This window comes from Ixodes scapularis, unplaced genomic scaffold (assembly GCF_016920785.2).
Source record: "Ixodes scapularis isolate PalLabHiFi unplaced genomic scaffold, ASM1692078v2 PGA_scaffold6__148_contigs__length_123643588, whole genome shotgun sequence".
In the NCBI taxonomy this organism is placed as follows: domain Eukaryota; kingdom Metazoa; phylum Arthropoda; class Arachnida; order Ixodida; family Ixodidae; genus Ixodes; species Ixodes scapularis.
In genome coordinates this window covers 16828626-16852034 of record NW_024609881.1, presented here as the reverse complement: position 1 = coordinate 16852034, position 23409 = coordinate 16828626, and the positions used below count along the sequence as shown (strand labels likewise).

General features: G+C 47.3%; 1 protein-coding gene across 2 annotated transcripts in view; it reads right to left on the bottom strand.

The window, feature by feature from the left end:
- Positions 1-23409, bottom strand: part of LOC8040386 ((E3-independent) E2 ubiquitin-conjugating enzyme) — an 83891-nt gene that overhangs the window by 33881 nt on the left and 26601 nt on the right. For both annotated transcript variants that reach the window (XM_042294395.1, XM_042294396.1), the window contains exons 8-13: positions 21719-21944; positions 20041-20213; positions 12829-12931; positions 11855-11960; positions 8123-8228; positions 5332-5555 (exon numbers count right to left, since the gene is read on the bottom strand). In XM_042294395.1, the coding sequence (XP_042150329.1) occupies positions 5332-5555; positions 8123-8228; positions 11855-11960; positions 12829-12931; positions 20041-20213; positions 21719-21944 (938 nt within the window). The remainder of the gene's footprint in view (positions 1-5331; positions 5556-8122; positions 8229-11854; positions 11961-12828; positions 12932-20040; positions 20214-21718; positions 21945-23409) is intronic.

Genomic DNA, 23409 nt, shown 5'->3' with positions numbered 1-23409 from the left:
TCTTTCAAATTACTTGGGACTTTTATACTTGGTGCAGCAAACAGGATTGCTTGAATACCTAGTGTGGATACAGCTACGTTTGACTCAAGGCAAAGACAGACGACCAATTGTGGAGAGATACCGACTGGACAGCGAGGAACTAGTTCATCTAATTTAACAAGCTAATAACTCGGAGCTCGGAGCATTCATCTCCGGGACGTATCTCACCCTTCACTGCATGTGGAGAGATTCTGAGACTGCCTGCCGACCACCTTCTGAGTTTAGCCAAGATTACATTTCAAAAACAAAGATGGCTCCCACAACGACAAAAAAAATACCAATCAACAACAAAAAAAAATTACAACAGGCAACACTAAACTACAGTCCCAGATATCAAACCCGGCACTTACGAGGCTCCAAGGCTGTATTTTCTGGTCAGCTACATGGTCGCCAAGACATGCAGGCAACAAGTAATCCTGAAGACGCTGTACTACAGTCTAAGCTCGTTATAACAGACCTTGATTTTGACCAACATTTCGGTCTGTTATAAGAGGAGTGTGTTGTATGCAGATATGAAGTGCAGTCAATGGTATGTAGAGGAAAACGAACCAAACTTCACAATCCCTATGTTATATCCAAATGTCTGTTGTAACCAGGTCTGTTGTAATAAGCTTAGACTGTACTTGGAACGAAACGACACTATTGAAATGACTGTTCTTAGGAACTTAGTTCCATATGATCCCGGGATGGCTAAGGACAAAAGTCCAGGCATGTGTACTGTTCCCCGACTGAGAGGAGAAGGAAGATGACGATGAGGTAGATGGGCGACAACGAAGCTGGTAAAAGAAGAAAAGAGTCATTACTTTTGTGATCTACATGCGACCTTCATCATAAATATAGTTGCCGACTGATTTTTCGGACACGTCCGATTATTCAGACATTTTCGCAGAACCATCAATTACCCCATAGAGTTAGTGCATTACATTGACCGAAATTTTGTACGCCATAAAGCTTATTGCTTGATATTTCGGACACAATTTGTCCGATTTCTTCAGTTTACAGTCACAAAACAGCGCCACAATAGCGCCGCAAGTTTAGTCACTGCCATATTGGTTGTTTTGATTTTGTCCTCTAGCCTCAACTCCATGTCCTACGCAATAAACAATCTGGGTTGAGGCTATAGTCAAGTTTACCAATTCTGCTATAGCCAACATGGCCGCCGCCTGCTTATTCTTATGGCTTTTCCAGTTCTTCTCGTGGTCCGTGCTTTTCGAGTGCGACCGCGAGAAGAGCGGCCGTCTGCTGTTCGTGTGGTCTTTGAGCGCGAAGGCGTTTTGCCGATGGGCTTAGTATTGAAGCCAGCTTGGCAGACAAAACGTTGTCACCAAATACAGTATAGACCACTTACAACATAACCGCTTATAGTGCAAGACCGGGTATAACGCAGCTTTTTTAAACCACCGGTTCGCCTCCCATAGAACTCCATGTAATTACATACCGCTTAAAATGCAGGCGCACGAAGGGAAATACCGGTTATAGTGCGGTTTCTGAAACAGCCCGCCGACCGCGCCGACCGGCGCAGCGAGCATGCTTCCCTGTGCGACACTAGATAACCAAGATAACGGCGCTAGCCGCAAGCGGCACTCGCGGCGGGGCAAGGAGGTTGCTCGAAGAAGCGGGGAGAAGCGAAGAGAGAAGCTTATGTTGCCATAGCGACCGAGGGACGCACGCACGTGTCGTTCACGTGCGTGCGTCCCTCCGCTGCGTTGGAAACAAACAACCGCAACGACAGACCAATCCCAAGTCGAGGAGAAGTGTTCGCGCGCGTTGCATGCCGGTCGCGGGGCAGCTTCTATTCGCAAACATGGCTTCGGTTGTGATCGTCGACGTAGACGGCGTGGTGGAAGCTCATCGTTCCGCGTAAAAGTGCTATCCTTGACTGTGAATTTTCGTTGTGCATCGCTATGATAACCCAGCACGTACCAGAAAGGAAGATCCACATACTCGTGCAGCGATGTCGTGGCGGCACTCTCAAGACGACAGAAACGCCCGTGTCGTCGTGTTTGTTTACTTCGACTACAGTGGTGATTTCTAAGCATTTGTGTTTTCGAACATCGCCCGGATTTCTTATCTGGAGCATTTCATGCCTGTGCTCAAGTTGAAGGTATTACTGGCGCGTACTGTATAAAGGATGCAAATTTTCACGCGTTTTCATCACCGGAGAAAAGTCCTTAGGGTTAGCAATCCTGAACGCTCACAACGTCCGTCCGCAACCCGCGCCGCCGCTAGAAGGCTGCACCAGGCAAAAGTCGCTCATTTCTTTGAAAATGTGTGACACTTCAGAGAGAAGTGTACTAGTCTGGTGAAATAAAGACTTTCCTCAAACTAAGCTTTATTTTTCATCTAATATAAAATCAATTGTTTTACAAGGGTCAGTTGTCTCATGGCATGTATTTTGGCCTGAAAAGTTTATGTTTTGGTTATAGCGCGGTACCGCTTATAATTCGGATTTTCGTGACTCCCGCGACATACGTTATATGCGGTCTACACTGTAGTGCCAAATGGCGCCAACTTCAACTTCGTTGTTTGTGCCAACGAAGGTGGCAACAAAGTGTGCAGCACCGTGGTCAAACAGATCAACAAACAAGTGAAAAGTGAACAATATAAAGCGGAAGTTGCACGAGAACTTAAAATTGACATCAAGCAAGTGGAACGTGGCCAATACGCAGTGGAATATGCGCGGAAATTTGATATCTTGGGGGTTGAAATCGATTTTCCAGACCATTTGATTATTTGGACAATTTTGGGGTCCCCTCAGAGTCCGAAAGATCGGTCGGCGGCTGTATCATACGTAGATCGGAATTGTTGCACGTCTATGAGATAGATGGTGCCACTGTGTTCTCTCATCAGGAGGAGTTACGAGCAGCTGCGACGCAGTCAATCCCTCTCAAACGGAAATCTGCAAACCAGCTTGCACTTTTGCACGCTAATGGCAATACTAAAATATTGCGTTTCATAGGGTGCCGCAACTTTCGTGTAGCAACAGCAGATGGGAAATTGTCCTCCGCCATACAGCTCTTTCTCAGTTCGTTCAAGTTTCAATGCTGACAAAGAAACTATCCCTCTGTAGGAAGTGCTGACCCGAGTAAAGTCATTGATAAAATTTAGCGCATCGAGTGGTTCTTGGGTAGAGCGCGAGACAAGCAATCGATTAGATGCATGTCTGAAACGAATGCTGACGCAAAGCTTATACCAGATGTGTGCCTCATGTTAAGCTAACATCATGAATGCATGGGCACCATGTTACCTGCTTCGGCACACCATAATAGGACCCCTGGAATGAGACTCTGAGCGCATTACCAAGAAGGCAAGTCCCGCGCCTTTACTATAGATCCTTATCGAAGGGAAGGTCCATCTGAGACCGTGGGGAGCATTTGCAATTTAATGGCAGAAGCATCCCGCGGAGATTGGTCGCAAGTGCGCGTGCGCCGTGTTTTTGCGTGGCGGGGAAGAAAGCGGGTGGAATGGCGGACACGTTTGCAGACAGTCGACGCCTTTGGCACCTCCTCGCAGCTCGTATTGCAAACGTGGCCCATAAATCGCACTACCCCAATCAAGCGGTTGAAAACTCTCCGTAATACGGGCTCCCTAGACTTTACCAGGCCACGTAGCACCACCCAGTTTGCATCGGCGTCATGGACAGTGCACGTGGCAGCGTCTCCAAAACGCACGCGTCTGCCACTTTGCGTCGGCTCTCGCCAAGCTTCGGCACGTTTGCCACTCCGGGCAGGTCGGGGATCCACTACCGACGATGTCGTGCGCAGACCTCATCTTCTAAATGGCTACGAGAAACTTGCGATGCGCATTTCATTTGCCCGGAATGGTTCTAAAAGTACCGCGTTCGGGCAGACAGGGTAACATGCCGCTCGAGAGTCGATAGATTGGAAACCCTTTCCTAAACCGCTTCAAGCAACCTTTGAGTCGCCTCCGACGAACCGTTTGACTTCTGTAGGAGAAGGAGAACTGTAGGAGAACTAGAATTAGTGAAAGAACATAAAACATTAGGTATTATATTTTCAGATAACTTACAGTGGGATAAACACATAAACCAGGTCGTCAGCAAATTATGCAAAATTGTAGGTGTGCTTGCACGTTGTCGAGCCATTCTCCCCGAAAAAATAAAACTACAAATATATCATGCATTATTTAAATCCCAAATATCCTATTGCCATCTCGTTTGGGGCACGACCACAAGGACAAATCTGAACAGAATATTATTACTACAAAAAAAAGTTTTGCGCTTTGTTGGAAACGTTCATTTCTTAGCCCACACAGAGGCTCTATTTTCACAATACAAAATTATAAATATACATCGTTTTTATGAGTACCTTTTGACTCGATCATTTCTTTTTTCTTCCCCTGAATCTATTAATTTTCTGAAACAGACATCGGGATTAATCAAAAACATACCCACCATCTGCACCCGCTACTCCGAGGAATGGAAAGTGTTTCCGTTTCGCACGAACTACAGTTACCAGTCTTTAAAACATAATCTACCCTCATTGCTAAACAAATATTGCGTAGATGACGTGGACATCTACAATATAAACCCTAAGTCATTGTACTTACTTTTTGTATAGAGCTGTTTTCGTTAACCTGTGAAACCTAGGTCTCTTTTATATATGTATTTTACGTATTGCTGTAATCTCTGCAGTTATTTTTGTATCGCCATAGCTGTCTGCCAAGTGCACGGGGCCCGGACCCCGTCAAGTCAACATTTGTTGACTTTTTGTCCGTGGCTCCGGCGTCTGTAACCCATACGGATGCAAAAATAAAAATTATTATTATTATACCGTAACATCCAGAGAGATGCCCCACCCCCAAAAGATAGCCTGCCCCCTATTTTCGGCCCAATTTGCTATTTTTTCCTGAAACATTGAAAGATAGCCCACGTCTAGTAATTGCAGGGCCCTGGACGACGGTGACCTCGGCAGAAACAGAGTTACTTCACCACGGCAGGAGATGAGCGAACATTGCCGACTGTGAAGGACAGTCGTCTTTGGTTCATCACCTTTTCCTGTGATCTCAAGATTCAAGGGTCACAAACTCTAAAATCAACATTTAAAAAAACAAAAAAAATTTCTTATGGCACATTGAACGTTAGTTTTCCCCTTATTTTAATCCAATTTGCCATCAATTTTAGATGGGCTAATCTCTCGGGACATGACGGTAGTGTCTGGAACGAGTCTTCGATCAGAGCGTTCAAAGTTCTATCAAGCCCACCGGGCGGAAGTAAAGGGACCACTTTCGAGGAGGTGGAGTTCCCCGTGCACGACCCCAAAGTCCACTCACGCCTGGTCGGGGAGCGACCTCTCGGACTGGGTCTCCCAGGAGTCCTGAGAGTCGTCGTCGCCGTCGTCCTCGTCGTCCCAGAGGTCGTCCGAGTCGTACTCCCCGATGCGGTACAGCTCCTGGGGGTAGCAGAGCGAGGTCTTGCCGCTCACCCACTGCACCTGCACCTTGCCCATCGGGTGCACGTCCACCACCTGCCCCGCCGTGGACTCGGACTCCCGGTCCTGGTTCCAGAGGAAAGAGAGGAGAGGGCCTTGCATCGAGCAACCACCACCGTTGGGAGCGGACGATTAACGTAATAATCTAGAACAGGGGTCGGCAACCTTTTGTTGCAGCGGGCCAAATTGCCGAAAAGCGGAGACGAAATGGGCCGGACGGAGAAATGAAAATGGGGGGGTGGGGGGGAAGGGTGAAGGGTTCTTCAGCCCATAGAAATGAAAGATATGAAATCTGTCACATACTCAAAGTGATGCGCCAAGATGTTCTCTCGATTCAGGCACACGTAATAACGTAAGATTAGTCGAGCCCCCTCTCTGTATGATTTTGGGCGTTCAATATCGCTTGCCAATAAGATTAAGAGTCGCTAAACATTTTGGAGGCGCTCAACTGACATTCGCAGGACTCACGTTTGACTTCACAACCTTCATCCTGAAGAAGTATGTTTGCAGATACTGTATACACGTGCTGCAGCAAACACTTCGATAAAGGCAGCTGCGAGATTTATTTAGGAAGGCCCGCGGAAAACTTAACGGGGTTGTTTACTGCAAGAGCATTTGCATTTGTAAAAATGTAGAAACTTTTCAACGTTTTTAACAAAATGCTTTACAAGCTGAAGATGGCGGCAGAAGGCGAGTCGCGGGCCAAGCGTGCCAACACTGAAAAGGAAGAGATGTCTGGACGAGGTCAGCGAGTTCAACTCTAACCGATTTATCTCAAGAACACAGACAGGGCTCACGACCAGGAAATCAAGGGCATACTTCCAGTGACAGGGTGGTGGTGCCATCAATGTATAAATAGTACAACTAAAACGAAAACAAATAAATACTACTTTCCTTTTCTTTAAGAAAAAACAAACAACTACACTTTCCCTTTCTTAAAAATATTTTAAGCATTATAGTCCCGTGGGTGAAATGTTTTCGAGCAATCTTTCTACACCTATTAAAGGCTTCATGGCTTCTGCGACAAAGCATCTGCATTGCTGTGCACATACCGAAAACAATGTCAAGGACGGTGGCTAGGGGGATCTTGAGGACGACATCAAGAACGACGTCACGGACAACCTCTAGGACGAGCTTTAGGCCGACGTCGAGGTCGACGTCCTACAGATCGAAGCCCAAGTACGGCATCTAGGATGAACTCTAGGACGCCTTCAAGGACGGCGTCTAGGACAACGCCGAGGAAGACCTCAAGGACGACAACAAGAACGACGTCTAGGACGACCTCAAAAATAACGCCAAGGATGGCGTCGTCCTTGAGCATACGATTAAGCGGCGCATGCTAACGACAGGCCAGCGCATACCTGCGTCCCCCTGCCCCCTCCCCCCACTGCGCCGCCAGCAGTTCGGCTGGCCCCTTAGCAACAATGACGCCGTTGCTTTGGAGCCACATGACGAGTTGCAACCAATGAGAATCTAGGTGCCGTCTTCAGTGGAGAAAACACTGGCTTCGCTCCATGGGCGTTCCGCACTAGTGTAAACATATTATGTAAGAAAACAAACAAAAAATGACAATACACTGAGGTAGGAAGCAACGAGAATATAAGAGTGCAAGTCTTGTTTGCTGGTTGTGTATCTCTGTTTATGTTGTTTGTGACCCCAGAGCTCCAGCACCGTGGTAAGACACCAGCTACGCCATTACATTGACGAAAAAATGTCCCCATCGAGGCTACGTCAAAGGCACAGACATAAAATCTCTAAGGCTGCTGTCACACTGCTAAAAGGGTGTCCAAACAGGACACTACAAAACTCACGACACCGGCAAATCGTGAAAATTGAAGCGGACGCTTCTATTTTTACGGTCTGTCGGAGTCGTGAAAATGTTTGCAGGAGTCGTGAAAATTTTTACGATCACGACTGCTCTCCTCTCCAGATTGACGTCACACGCCACCTGCGTATGGCTCACCTCGCCAACGCCTTCGCGTACCGCCGTCGCCTCGGCTGGAAGGCCAAGAAGGTCCGGCTTCGAGTGGATTTGGGACATTCCTGCGTCGAAGGGTGCGTTTCGCCCGCCTCGAATCTGCTTTCTTTGTCGAGATTCACTTTCGTCGTGATGGCGTCCGATGCGGTTCCGTATTGTGAGCGGAGGCCTTGAGCGATTGACCGACAGCCAACAGAGCGTGTGAGTGGCTCTCCGGACCCACGTGATAGGCAGAGTAAGGCCGCCGTGGAGGAAGCGACGGGGAGGTTTGACGGAGGGAAGTTTCCCCCCGGGAAGAATTGACGGAGGGAAATTTCCCTTTGACGGCCGGAAGCGGATCGCGGCAGAGCGCGGCACGATTTGCCGGAGTTGTGAGTTTTGTAGTGTCCTGTTTGGACACCCCTTAACACACCATACAAAAGACCTGCTGCAGATACTGTCCAAGGCCCATCTCTTGCTTGTATGACGTCAGACTGGTCGTCTGTCTGCAGCCATGTTCGGAGCATACAAATGCGCGAAGCAGACACGCATCGACACATGCTCGACCCCAGATAGCTCTGCTGTCGTGTCCGCTGCCGCAGTTAAAGAGCTGGCCCCATAAATGCTATGCATTAAAAAACAAAACCAAAGCTGGCAGCCAAAGCACGAGGCCTACCTCAAAGTTGGCGACTCTGATGACGCAGGACGCCGGCCGATACTTGAAGTCCGGGTGATCCTTGATGTCGTACACGCTCACTTCTTGTTCTCCCAGCTCCAGTGGACTGCAGAACATCAAATAGCATTCTGAGCACAGAACGCCGAGCACCGAGCCGTGTGGTTAGTGCGGCAAGACGACAGCACTTGCTTGATTTGCGGCGCGCTAGATCTCAGAAGCGGAGAACTCGTGTCGCCACCAAAGACAGCGCTGAAAAGCATTATCTCTCCCGACTGCACCCACAGAACGTCGATCGAACGCGATCGTAGAGCGCGGAGGCCCGCTTCAACACATCCGCGGAGCTCCCGGGCTCGCTGCACCATCTCGTAAGTGTAATCTAGAGACTGTAGTTTTGGCTTCCACGTAGTTGCTTTTCTTTCCGCGTGACAGCGATTTCTCAGCCTAATGTAAAACTGACAGCGTGTCGTTGTTAGTGACAGCGTTGTCTGCTTGCTCGGGCTCGGTGCGTGCTCGCAATCCTCGCAAATCCTTGATCAATCTTTTGGAGTCTGATGGCAGCTGTGGGTCTGATAATGAAGGCAGATCATTGTATTTCAGTTCCGATAGCGAAGATCAACAAAACCAACCTGTGCTTCACCAAACTGAGGAACTGCCTTGCCCAGTGGCACGTCAGTCACGAGGTTCGACTTGATTTTTGATAGCTCAAAACATTTCCGAGCTAGAATTCTAATTTTTGCGGACCTTTTTGTTGTCAAATTAAGAAACATTTAGTCTACATTTCGAAGCTTTTTGCTTTTGACGTGTAGACATATCTTTACCCGGTTTGGTTCAACTTTTAGAAAAGGCTGCGTTTGACCAATAAAGTTTTGCATTAGAAATCAAGTTTCTGTTTTTCACAATTGCATCATTCAAAACAACATTCATCTGGCTTCATTCCTATATATGGCATCATATTGTAAACCTCATAGTTTCCACGGGAATAATGTAACAAAAAGCCACACAAAACAGGCATTTCTCAGCAAGGCATGTAGTTGGGCTAGTTGGTGGTACATAATGTTTGGAGGGAACAGCGCAAAAAGGACGTAGGACGAGGTCGAAGAAACACACAGATAGGGCGCTGACTTACAACTGAAAGTTGTAAGTCAGCGCCCTGTCTCATTTTTCATTTCATACATTTCTCCCATGGCTAAGAAAGAAACAAAGAACACTTACTAATTCCCGTGATGAAAAAAAGCGCAAAAACACGAGGAGACAGAGGAGAGAGCACACAGGACAAGGCACTGACTATCAACTTTCTTATTCCGACGGGTAAACAACAGCGCAGGGACATGGACAGAGTAGAAGACGGAAGACAAACACGGCGTTGACTTACAACTGATCTGACAACGTGTATAAATACGAAATTTGCCCGAACCAAAAGCAAAGAAGGGAAACAACACTTAAGAAGGACGACACGTGTTCCTAGGGTCATCTGCGCACACTGCTGCTCTCCGATCTACAAAGAAACAGGCACTCCTTTTCCAACAAGGCAAGTGACGGGGTACAAACACAATCTGACCCCGCTTGTCCGATAGCGCGCGCTTCTATAATCTCCCGCGTGAGCTTGTCCTTTTGTCTACTGATGACTGTGCATCTTTCAAAGGCTGATGTACACCACGGCATGCGTCAGAAATGAGAGCAAACTTCCGGTAGGCCCACCGCACATTCTACACTTAGCAGTCTTTGTCAGGACGATCACGCCTGTATAATTTTTTTTTCAGCGTTATTATAGAAAAAGTAATCAGAAATTGAAACTTTTTTGCTCATAATCAGAAATGAATCGTTCAAGTTTTAGCCAAGTAAAAAAATTTTCAGTTAAAATTTTTCAGAAATATCAGTCTGGATGTAAGGGCACAAACGAGCAGGTCAATATTTAGCGTGACAAAAAAAGTCCCAACACTGCGGGTAAAAACGACACACGAGCTCAAAGTGGACCCTCTAATTTGAAGTGTTAAACTCTCAAGGAATTATTCAGATACAGACTCTAGACCAAAAGATACTGTGGGCAAAACTGTGTTATGACAAAAAAATTAATTTTGAGAAAACAGAAAAAACTATTCAAAATATGCATGAAAATGGCCTGAATATAAAACTGAATTGATGCAACTTTATAAACATACATTTCCTAAGAGCAGTACTTTCAATTTATTCTAAACAACTTAATTTTCGCGAATTTCACGAATCGCTTACAATTCGTGAAAAATAGGTCCCGCAAACGATTCCGGAAAAATGTAAACACATTGGAATCTATATTCAAATCCCACCGCGTCACGAAAATTAGAACCCGCAAATTATTCCAGAACTGCAGCTTAGACCTAAATCGTGAAATATTGAGCCTACGAAAAATAAGTCATTTACAATATGTTGTTTGTGACATACAGATATAAAAAATATTGTTTTTAAAAATAACTTTTTTTTTTAGATTAGGGTTTTGTTTTAGCGGCAATTTATGTATGGTACAAGCTTCACTGTGAGGTTATAGAGCAGGCATCTGTCAAGCTGGGCTGCATAGAAGCAGGGGCGGATCCAGAACTCTATTTTGGGGAGGGGAGAATTAGTAAGGATACTATTCTCCCATACTCTCTTTCGTCTGCAACCATGTCAAATTGACCCATGTCAAATTGACCTTCACCCATGTCAAATTGACCTCCAAGAAGGGGGGAGGGGGGAGGTTGACTGTTTGGGGGGGGGGGGGGGGGGGGGGGGGCCCCCGTCGCCTCCCCCCTTGGATTTGCCCCTGCATAGAAGTTGTACATGCGGACTATGAGACGGGAGCAGACAACGCAGCGAGTGCCGACTATCTAGGGAAACACTTTATTTTCAACCAGTATTTGCCCCTGTGGACTATTTGCCAGGTGCAGATCATGTTCCAGAGAATATGGATTGTTTCCTACCAAGGCACTGAATGCCGCCAAAGGAGACATAAAGTGACGGCATTTTGGATCCTTCCCTCGCTCCACCTCAGACGTTCGTAGAGATGCCCCTTTCCTGGACCAGATGTGCTCTCCTATCCAGAGTTTCCACCAATCACGGCGCTCGTTTGTGCGACGTCAAAGCGTCGCGTGGCTCGGGTGTCAAGTGACGTCAGTGTTACGCGACACTGCATCCCACGAAGCAACACCGCGTGGCACTGGTGCTACCTCGCGTCACGTGATATGCAGTCACACTGCATCACGTAACATGGCGTGACAGTGTACATGATGTCACGTGATGATGCATTAAATTAATCGTGCGATGCCACAATGCGACAGACGGCGAAGGATTTTTTGCGCAACGTACGAAGACCACGAGCCCGCATTGAGTGCCGACACGAGTCCAACCTACGAGTCGCGTTCAAATGTAGTCGCTCGAGGGACCGTGCGCGACGACAAAGAAGCGTCTCGCTCGGCAGCATTGAGTGCGAGTACGCTTGTTACTACTTGGGTCCCCCTAGTGCCAGTGAGCTCGTGTAAAGTGGCAAATACATTCTGTTGACCCAATAAACATATTAAGCGCGAAACACATGTACGACGAAACCGTCCGATCCGACGTCCGACCGCGCAATACGACGGTCGGAGGCGAGGGTTTTTAACGCTCTCCGATGCTACGAAAACCCTCTCCCCCCAAGGTCATTCCGGCAGTCCGCACGTCGGATCGGAAGGTTTCGTCGTACATGTGTCTCGCGCTTTAATTATTAAGAAGAGCAGAACCTACTGGGGGTCTGCTCCAGCCATGTAGGTCCTGAAGAGGGTGATGACCGCCGTCCGGCCGGAGTGGTCCACGTGCTTAACTACCCCGTACTCGTGTGCAGGAGGGTCGTCTGTAAAAGGACGAGGGGCCTTACCCTGGGACCCTCGGACACAGAGAGTGGCCAAAGGCGGCCGTTACATTGCCACAATCGTCCGGCCATTTTGTGGCGCCACGGAGACACCTATCAACGTTTGAACGGCTGTGCAATAGCGAGTCTCAAGCTGGACTAAAGTCTCAAACAGGACTCGAGTCTCCGACGGGACCAGTCTCAAACTTTACTATAGTGTCAAACAGAACTCAAATTAAAAAGCGTGAGGAAAAAAAGTGAAGATTTTGCTCCAAATTATTTTTATATTTATTTAAACATTTTTTTAAATTATACCACTCAATATGCTTGTTGCATTCATTGGAAGGAATAGCAAAATATGAGCTCAATAATCTTAGAATCGAGTCTGGTCCAAAGCAAACTGATATACAAAACCCGCAATTTAAAGCGTGGTGAAAACTGAACTGCTTGCTAGAACGTAAGTTATGTGGCGCTCTTTTGCAGGGAGTTCTCTACCGTACGTAATCACATAACGAATGCGCTTTTTTTTTTTTCCTGAAAAACTGACACATGTTTTGGGGGTACGTTCATTACGCTGGGTAAAATTTCTGCATTTACACTTTGCGCAAATGTCATTTCAGGTGCCGTATGACACGGCAGGGCACGTCTCCACTGAAGGAGACGCACCCACGGCTGGTCATTTCAGGTGCCGTATGACACGGCAGGGCACGTCTCCACTGAGGGAGACGCACCCACGGCTGGTCGTGGGCGTGCCAGAGTAACCATGCTCTATAAATTGCAAACCTTTTCTAGGGCGCTTTCGGCGTGCCTTTTGCCGAAAAAAAAAGCGCCCTATGAAGCTCACTCAGCTCGGAGAGAAACGTGACCGGACCTGTGTTTTCCACGACAAAGTCCCCGGGGAAGAACTCGTGTCCGTCCAGGTGGTGGATCGGGTAGAGCTCCGACGAGAGGATCCCTTCCTCCACCGACCCGTCCTACGGAGGGCGGCGAAACGGCAGTCAGCGGATCTCCCCAAACGTCGAGAAAGAAAGAACCTCGGGCGGCGACGACTCCACTCCCGAGGGTCAAATTTTAATTCTCAACAAGCAGAGTATAAAAATAAATATGGACCAACAAAAAAGACAAGAAGCTGGTTTTCTCCAAACTGAAATTGAACCGTAACAATGTTGTTTTCTATTCTTTGGGCAGCCTCATTGAAAACATTTTAGTCTCTAGAGTGACGTGCATGTACTATCACGGACAATGTGAGCAGAGGCGGTCCTTGGAGCTTTTCTGGCGTACCTGCAGGTTTTTGAGAGAGCTGTGGTCCGAACTAGGAATGGAATGCGAAGTTGACATCCCATACTTGGGACTGTTAGACAAATTGAGAGATGACAGAGCTCTTAGAGACCACACACGCAGAAAAAGGTCAAATCGGGTGTTTCAGCTCATATTATTCGTGGGGGTACATGTGTGACAGAGTGATAAGTGGATACATTAAAAGAAAAAAAATTCTGAATGTCCCCCAAGGAGGATCAAACCAAGAACCATAAAATGTTGAAGCCTGACGCTCAGCCACTGTGCCAAGGGGAAAACTTGTGAAGTGACAGTTATCATGCACCGTGCTGCTTTTATTATTGCGCGCAAGGCAAAGCGTTCGATAAGGCAAGCCACCCACTTTCGATTCAAACAACTGAGGCACTTGAAACTTGACTGAGATGTTACCCTCTGGCTAGAGGCACTTTTTGTGGTAGAACGCAATCCGTAGTTTTGAACAGATGTAAATCTGACTCTGTATCTGTGACATTGGGTGTGCTACAAGTGTCAGTCTTGGAAACCATTTTCAGATATGTATTGATAGCATAGTCAAAAATATCTTCACATACTAAGCTGTCCGCCGATGATTTTATAGTTTACAGATCAATATGTGACAACAGAGAGTTTTAGTAGATCGTTCCGATGACTGTGAAATAATACCTGATGCTCCGCCGCCGCCTTTGCAGATGCATCATATCGTTATCAAAGGTATCAGAACGATCTACTAAAACTCTTTAATAATGATGCTTTACAGCTCGATTTGAGTAGGATTAAAAAATAGTGTAAAACTGGCAAATGAAATTAAATGCGGGTCAATATAAACAATCAAGGTTTTCTAGAAAGAGGTTACTGTGTCAACAAGTGTATCTATGAAATGATTGTTAATTAGAAAGTGTTTCTAGCATTCGCTACTTCGGTGCTATATTCTCCAAGGATTTAGCGTGGAACATGCATGCCAATTACCAAACTCAAAAGGCCAACAAAATGCTGGGCTTTCTTAGAAAGCATTTTAAACACCGTAACAAAGAACTAAAGACTACTCTCCATTTTATGTTTATTCGTTCAACACTAAAAGGCAGCTGTATTGTATGGGACCCTCTAACAATCAAACTAATTGACAAGACAAAAGTAATACAAAATCAAAGCGCTAGATATGTTTTTGAATAACTATCGTCCATGCCCAAGTTTTTAAAAAATGAAAGACAAACTAAATTGGCCATTATTAGCTACCCGACGACAAAACCTCCATCTTACATTCTGCTATAACCTTTTCCACATGACCAAACAAGAATCCAGAAAAAGCAATATGCCTGATGATGCCACATCATATGCCACAGAGACTAGATCACTTGTTCAAAGGTGATCATGTGTCACACTGCATCTCATCATTTTTTGTTTGTACTACAAGAGAGAAACCGGTTGCCATCCTCACTGTTTCCTAAATTACATTCACCGTGTTTATTTTTAAACTCTTCATGCACCCCTCTCCCTGTTATAATGCCCCAACGGGCACAGCAGGATCAAGTGCAAATAAATAAATGAAAAAAATAAATAAAGGGGAAGCGGGTAGCACTCTGTTGAGTGATACCGTGTACGGGTGACCTTGGGTTGTGCGAGGGTCCGGAAGGGTTCAGTCAGAGATGAAAAGATTACTCAGAGTGAAGGTTACAAATTTAACTTTAGCACACAATGTGGAGCGTGTGCAAATGTGTGAGAGGATGCTAGGACAGAGATAACTGAAAAAAGAGGCGTGGTAAATAAAATTTTGTAGCTGCAATTGAAACGTTGATTGTCCTTCCTGTTTTGCCTCCATCTTGGGTTTTTAGCTTGTCATTTATTTAACTTTTTCTTTCAGGAATGAGAGGTGTGTATTCGCATATTGAACAACATTATTAGCTCTTTTTTAAAGTTGCCAAACCTTCAGTGTGTAATTAACCCTTTAAGTGCCAGTCAGTTTTCGAAAAAATGTAACCAAAATGCAATTTTTTTTTATTGCACACTTTGATAGAAGAATTTTTCCTTATTTCAAGCGTATAAGACATGGGCATAAAAGGTTAACAACTGAAAACCAAAATTGATCTTATCTTAGACCATATGAGGCAAACAAAATTAAAAATGGGAACCGAGACGGCATCAGGAATTCCGTAGTTGAAAAACAAAGTTCTAAAAACTGGAAATGCAGACTTCTACACCCTTTGGAGAAGAACTTCATAAACCTTCAAAACTGTGCCTTGGTGTGGTACACCTCGAAGCATGGGATGGCGCACAGTCCCACGCCACAGTCCTTGCACCAGTAGCGCGTTTCTTTGCGCACCTTCTTGTCCCCACCACCTCGTGCCTTGCAGCACACGACGCACCTTCGTGTTGGCAGCTCCTTTCCAGGTGTCGGTGGGATGTAGGACACAAAGTGTCTGGCAGTCAGACGCAGCAAGCTGGTGTCGGACGGCCTGCCTCTCTTGAGGGTGCGGTTCGGATCGTGGTACTTCTGGACCATTCCTTCGACTAGCGCCAGCCGGAACTCCAGGTGGCTCAGTTTCCCGCCTTGTTTCTGGTAGAGCAAAAATGCGTTGAAGACTGCCATGTCTAGGAGGTGACGGAAAATCTTCTTGTAATACATTTTTTGTCGGCTTCTGGTTGTAGGGTAGTAGGAAAGCATCTGATCACTCTTGTCAACACCATCCATGGTGTGGTTGTAGTCGATGACTACAGCTGGTTTCGAGACTGTCTCTTTCTTTCTATTTACCATTTCTGTCATGGTGGCATCATGCACAGTGGACAGCAAAGTCACGAGCTTTTTATCCCTCCACTGGAGTGCCATGCACTTTCCTCGCTGGTATGCCACAATATCTCCCTTTTTGAGATTAGCATCTTTGAGAGGTGGCATATCTCTGCGGGATGGTCGCACAGTGCCGTAGACGTCAGTCTTGCGGCTCAGAAGTTTTTCAACCAACTCCGGCGACGTGTAGAAATTATCCACAGTAAGGCAATAGCCCTGGTCCAGCAGTGGCTCCATTAGTCTCATGACGACTTTCGTCCCCATGGCGCTTGCCTGATCGTCGACGTCAGTGCCCTTGCCTGTGTAGATGACGACGTCCCATATGTAGCCGGATGCTGCCTCACACAGCACATAGAACTTCACGCCGAAGCGGGACCGTTTTAGCGGAAGGAACTGTTTCCAGGAGAGTCGTCCCTTGTAGAGCATGAGGCTCTCGTCAATGGATATATTCTCTTCTGGCATGTAGCTTGCTTTGAAGCGCTCTTTTATGATCGACAGCACCGGCCAGGTCTTGCAAAGTTTCTGACGCGCTTGCCCCACTTCACCAGCATCATCTTCGTTGTTTGCAAAGTAGAGAAACTTCATGAGCAGAATAAATCTGCTCTTACTCATCACCTCTCCAAACACTGGGGTTTCAATCACTCTGCGCTTTGACCAATATCACTCGACAACTGGCTTGTCTACTATTCCCTGCAAAAGCAGCAGGGCGAAGAAGACTTTCATTTCTGCTTCCGTCACCGGTTTCCACGCCTTCACATGGGAGCCCCTTGAGATCGGTGCGGTCGCCAAGTGTTGATCGGCATACCTGTTTGTTTCCTTGACGATTTGAGTCATTACGTCCGGGCTCAGCAAGAGTTCCAAGTACCCAACAGCGTCGAGGGTGTCGTTTTCGTCGAGACCAGCGGAGACACCTGGCGTGGCAGTAAACGGAAAGCGGGGAGGAGCTCGTGGAGGATTTGTCGTGTCCACCTTTGTCTAGTCCCGCGCCGAAGCAACGACCTCATCGCCGGAAAGGTCCGAGTCACTGGAGCTTTCAAACTCTTCCGCGGACTCTCCGCTTCCGTCGCCATCGTCTAGCGCAAAGTCATCATCATCCGAACTAGAAAACTCATCAACTAAAGATACGCGCTTCCGAGACGAGCGACGCATGCCACCACTCAAAAGAGACGCCATTTTTAAAAACCCATGTTGCCGGAGGAGCACGATAGATTCTCAAACTGATGCCAAAATTAGCGAAATTTCGGTTCGCTGTTCCTCCTGGTGGCTAGCGGGAGAACTATTTTCAACGTAAAAATAGACTGGACGAGCGTGCCTCGTCGCTGGCACTACAGACGCGGGCTGAAACGAGCGGACGAGCGACGCTCGTCCTCGGCATTTTCGGGACGAACTCCCTGGACGAGTCAGACTCGTCCTCGGCGCTTAAAGGGTTACATAAATCTTTGTCGTTATCAAAAGTTTACTTTATAAAGTTCACATCACCGATTGAGATCGACATAGGAGGACGCTACTTGAATATATGACGGCTGTCGAGTCTGCCTGCGGAAACAAGTTTCTTCGCTCACTGATTGGCACTATGAAAAACCGGGCCACCGGATACGTAAAACCGACGACGTGCTCACATGACAGAGCAAATACACAAAATCTACAATACTTCGAAAGAATCCTTACCGCAAAAGAAGGACATGGAGATGCAATGATATTCCTAAAATAGATTGCATTTGGGTGTCAGTGTGAGCTAAAAACTTTGCGATATACTGCCTCCAGGTGCTCGTGTTATATTTTGCTGTACATGCACGTGTATTTGGGCCCGCACCTCACAGCTTACTGTATCATCCGTGATGCCCCTAAAATTTTATTACCGTAATATCCCGAGTCATCGCCCACCCCCCTGCCGCCTGAAATTCATGAAAAAAAGTGGGGTGGTCCATGTCTCAGTGGGCAAGCATAAAAAGCAAAAAAAATCTGAGAAAACGCCCATTTCTTTGTACGTATCTAGTGCGGCTGCAGAAGAGATACATTAAACTCAAAACTCGAATTAGTTTTATTGTTTTATACAAAAAATGCTCATGAAAGAATGTTTTACTATCGCTAAGTCCATTGCTCATGAAAGAATGTTTTACTATCACTAAGTCCGTTGCTTGCATATGTGCCATGAACACCACCGATCCGCATACAGCGCTAACGTTTGTTCCATGAAAGCATGTTACACCGTGAAAGCACAGTACACCGCTATGTCCTCCCCATTAGTTTAAAAAAAAAAAAAAGTTTACAAGAAAATAAAAAACTAACCAGGCACAACGAGCGAGCGAGTGAGCGGTCCAAAGAAGCGACGTAGAGTGATGCTGGGAAAACCAGCGATTGCGTTGGCAAATACTTCGGCGTCCGGCAAAGTCGGGCGCCTTGTCAATCGCAAGCTCTAGCGCAACTTTCATGTTTGGTGCATACATGCGTGCGTTCGTGCACGGCGTGCTATCAGTGCGGGTTAAGGCGGCGTTGCTACGTGGCGTGGACGGCACCAAGAACATGCAGCTCGAAAAGTGGCACTCTACAAACGTCTGTGTGTGGCGTTCCAGCAAAGCTTTATTTACCCATTGGCTTTGTCTTAAACACTGCCAAACCGCCGTCGCAACGTGCCGGGAGAAGAAGCGGGTTCGCGGCGACCATTACTTCGGCGGAGACAGACTCTGACCTTGCACTCCAGGATATGGGGCGTTCACTTACTTCGCGATCCCTGAATGGGTTACTGCTTGTGTTATCTTTCCAACTTTTTTTTTGTAAGCAAAACAAACTTCTATTTTGTTATCTCAATCATTCTTGTTTCCCCACGGATACACAATGACTTTGAGGTCACCCGTGGAGGAAATGCGAAAACAAAGAGAAGTGTCCTTCTCTCCTTCGTTTTGCTTTCTCACGAGCATCCACCAACTGTAAGGTCCGCGGCCACGTCATTCGGGTAGGATGAATGTTCGCGGATCACGAAGTCAGCATTGGTGTATTTGAAGGGATGAGCGATGACTCTGCGTTTTTTTGGAAATCGATATTAGCCTAAAAAGTGGGGTGGCCGATGCCTAGGGATATTACGGTAGTCTACAGTGCCATCGCAAGATCGCTCCCCATGCTGAACAACTTCACAATTTGGACGATTAATGCTCTCTGCTTGGCTAGTGTTGCAAATACTGCTTTATACCATAAAAATGAACCATTTCTATAAGTGGCTCACACGTGACATCGAGTCATGCTGGTGGTCGTTGCTGCTTCTTTTTGCCGAGAAAAACAAATTTTGTCGTGGGAAATGTATGCTGCAGAAGGTACGTTCTCGGCAGAAAGGCCAACCCGAATGGCAGACGATGCGACGTTAGTGCGAGCCACGCATTTCAGAAAAATTAATTATTTTTGTTGGCTGCAGCGTTGTGAGGAATGGCGAAAGCATGCGACATTGCAAAAACACGCTTTCCGGCACGAGTGCTTACACAAACAAAGTAGTCTCCCGGATCATGCTCTCCGGTCTGTGACGTGGACGTGGCACCAAAGAACCTTTACGACCCATTATGCGTTTAAAACGACTCTCTCCCCTTTTTCGCTAACCCCCGTTGTTTTTTGGATGATCAATTTACACTCTCATTTCACACCCGAAGGCCGGGAAGTTTAAACAGACTATGGAGGTGGTCGAAGCTGGTAGGAAGAACTCGAGAACAAACTTCCTCCGAGATCCAGAGTAATTGTCGATGACTGGCTAATGTGCTTGGCTTCTCGGAAGTACCTCTTCGCAGACATTCTTTGACCTTCCGAGGCCACCAGGATCTCTCGTTGTAGAAACTCAACGAAGTGCTCGTACAGTAAAGTTATTAACACGCAGGCGGAGATAGGCGAGGAAATCTGGGAGTTCAAGGAAAACCCCGTGGGTACTTTGGGGAACACCCGTGTTCCGGGGAATACCCGTGTTCCAGGGAACCCAGTTACAGAGAAAAGCAGTTTCATAGAGTGGCAGCAAGGGGAACAGTAAGGCCTCACCTGCCAGACCACCTGTGCGGTGGTCTCGGTGTTCAAAGTTTCCGTGACCAGGACGTCACCAGGCTTGGGCATCTGGGAGTTGCGAGCCGCCCGGCGGCGTCTCGTGCGCACCCTGCGCTTCTTGAGCAGCTTCGTTGCCAGGGAGGGGCCGTGCTTGCCACGGCGGCAAATGCCTGCAAGCGTCACCGCGCAACAGAAAAAGAGCTTCACCTACGAGGAAGGAAAGCTTTCATCGGTTACAGAATAACACCGGTCCGGGTGAAGGACATGTCCACCTCCAAGCAAAGACCTAAACAGATGCGTGGCTTCCAAACCGAGACACATACAAAGACTTTCCCAAACCAACACCAGCTACATCTGTTCTCTCCTCGTAGCTACCGAGGCACGTGCCCACACTGCAACTCCCCGACCCCCCACATTCCATCGCTGCACCTGGACCTGCCCGACTCTGCTCGAATAAGAGATCTGACCCATGCCAAATTCTCCCGCATCCCCCTGGGAAACTGCCCTACTCGAATCGGGCCCCGAGCAACAGCGAGAGCCGAACACTCTGGCCAGAAAGATAGCGGTAGCCTGCACGGCCCTGAACTTGGGTACCTAAACCTAGGCGGGGAAACCTCCCAAATCAGAACCAATCAAAAACTTTTTATTACCATCACAACCATTATCTCAAATTTACGAGGCAGAGTGCAATAAAAAATTATAGAGGCGGTGCGAAGATTTTATTACAGCGAAGCTGTTTACGGCTAGGGTTCTGTGGATTTTTCCCGTGTAGCGACCAAAAACTCTACGCTTGCGCCACTACATACATTGCACTCAATCCCCGTATCAAAGATTCAAAGTAAATAAGCGAAATAAAGCGTTGATGAACGCACGTGCAAAACTCCATTTGTTTTACGCTTTTGCTTTAGAACAGTTATTAATGCAGATGCCAGCACGTGTGGCGCGTGGAACACCATTTTCCATATTCTCCTTGATGCTTGGGTAGTTTAGCAATGGCCTATTCAGTAGATTAGTCATCGATAGGCACCATTTTCAAGATCGGTAGACTCTCAGGTAGATAATAAAGGTTTCTCAAAAATTTGCCGCTGTGCGACCCGAGTCGGCCATGTCTACGTTCACACTGCCCTCTCTTTGGGGTCGTTCTCCAAGCGCTTGCGTGTCTAGTTTCCTTTCCTTCTACTCTCCCAGGGTGGCAGTCCTGTTGCGCATGTCTAGTGTCCTCCGGCTCCTCGGGGAGGGTCTGTGTCGTGTGCTAAACACCTTCGCTGGTCAGCCACCTTCAATAAGTAAAATGGCTCACAATTTTTTTAATGCTGAATTTGCTGCTTGTACTTTTCGTATTGTTTATCTCGGCACAAGCAACAGAAAACCAGTCACTTTCCCCCAAAATACTGCTATTCCACAGCGTAATTGCAAAGAAAAAAATTTTTTTTCCTGATCTGCAGTTGTTTGCAGCGGTCGTTGGAACTATCGTGTTGCATCACTGGGAGCAGTATCCAAGTTTTCGTGGTGCCATCTATTGTAAGCAAAAAAAAAATGATTCCTTTCCGTTGCTACCCTCCCTACCCTCCCCGTCTTTCCCGTGGCAAACCACGTGTTGTTTCGACCGCTCTCCACGACCTTAATCGATGCCAAGCGACACTCGAGGACGTGCTCAAAGAAAGAGCCAACTCACCGGGCGTCCTGCGGTGCTCCAGGGAGGAGGCGGTGGACGCGCTCGTCATGGAGGCGCTGTCCGAGGTGGCGTCGTCCTCCTCTCCCACTTCCTCCGCGTAGTCCGAGTCGCTGGCCTCCTCCGCGCTGCCGCTGCAGCGGTCGTTGGCTGCCCCATCCGCCGTGTCTCCCTGGCCAGCCACCGCCGCCGCAGTGGGTTCCTGGGTGCCGTTCTCCGTAACCGGCTTCTGCAAACGCCGGTGTCGCACCCAGAGTGAGTTGGGTGGTGGCGCCAACCTGGTTAGCGCGGTTCTTTGGGCCAAAATGTGGTCTTTGTCGGGGAATTTAGGGCCTTAAAGAGCCCGAAGAAACCGAGGGGGATCCAAACTGGACCTTCTTTGGCCAGTCTGTTTAGTTCAATTCAGTTTATTGCACTTCAAAGGAATTTCAAATGAGAAGCATTACATGAGAGGGAATCGAATGACATATTATTCAAATAGCAGAAGGGTGACGACAAGGTGAAAAATAGGAAAACACAAAACTACCACAAGGACAAATATCAAAACATAACACATAGAAAAAGTATTAACAAATAAGCATGTAAAGATTAACACTTTTCAGGTGTGCCTTGCAGAATCCACGGAATGTCTTCGGGTTAGATTCACATACACTTTTCGACTACCATCCCCAACTGGGGACGGCAGTCGAAAAGCCGACTGCCGGCCGGACGCCGACACGGCGCTCGTCTCTTCGTCTACTGGACACCTGTGCCAGCCAGACGCCTTCGCTCTGCTCTGTGAAACGAGCACGCTCTGGACTTTCCCAGAAAGAGAATGCAATACAGAGTGACAGAAAAGCAAAAGAAATGCGCAGTGCACCGAGGGGACATTGCACAGTCGCTCGGCGATGGGGATGGTGATGCCGCTCGTCGAGCGCAGTGGCCACCATTGTTGGCGAGGTGCCTCCTGAAGCTCGTGAATGCTTGTAGTCGAGACACGCACGCATCTAGCAAACTTTCATACGCAAAACCGCGGTGATATAGTGATGGTACTTTTTTAAATATTCTTTATGATGCGATGAGAAGTCACCACCCCAAACACTACGAGACGGGGTAAATGGCGAATGGACAGCGCTTGGATGGTACACTTTGCCACCGCCCCTTCATTCTAATTGGATTAACTATGCATGCTACCATTTGTGCCGTCCAGTTTATTCCTTGGTACACAGTTTCTCCACACTAACACATCACATTCCGCGTTGCCCCCACCTCTTTTCCGAAACCCTTCGAATGCACCAAAAAAAGTGCACTGGAGAGATACATGAGAGTGTGCTAGTTTTTTCTGCGTTTCTTCTATAATCGAGCAGCCGTCGTCAGAAATAGCAGTTTGGTGGGAACTGCCCATTCAGAGCATTAGCTTCTTAAACGTTTTGAGTTCTGGGGAATCTCTGAACCTCAACTGATTAACTGTTGTCTTCAAAATTAAATTTGTAGCCTTCAAAATAAAACTCTAGCCACAAATTGAACTGGAGTAAAAATGTTAAATGAGTCGGTGCTGCCATCTGTTGGCAGAGCCGCAAACTAAGCCACGAACGGGCCGTCCGAGACGGTCGAGTGCGTGAGCCAGGGAAGGCAGACGAGCTATACTCGTCTGCTGTTGTTGTTGTTGGGAGACAGCTCCACATTGACAAGCTAGGCTTGTCCAAAAAGGTTAA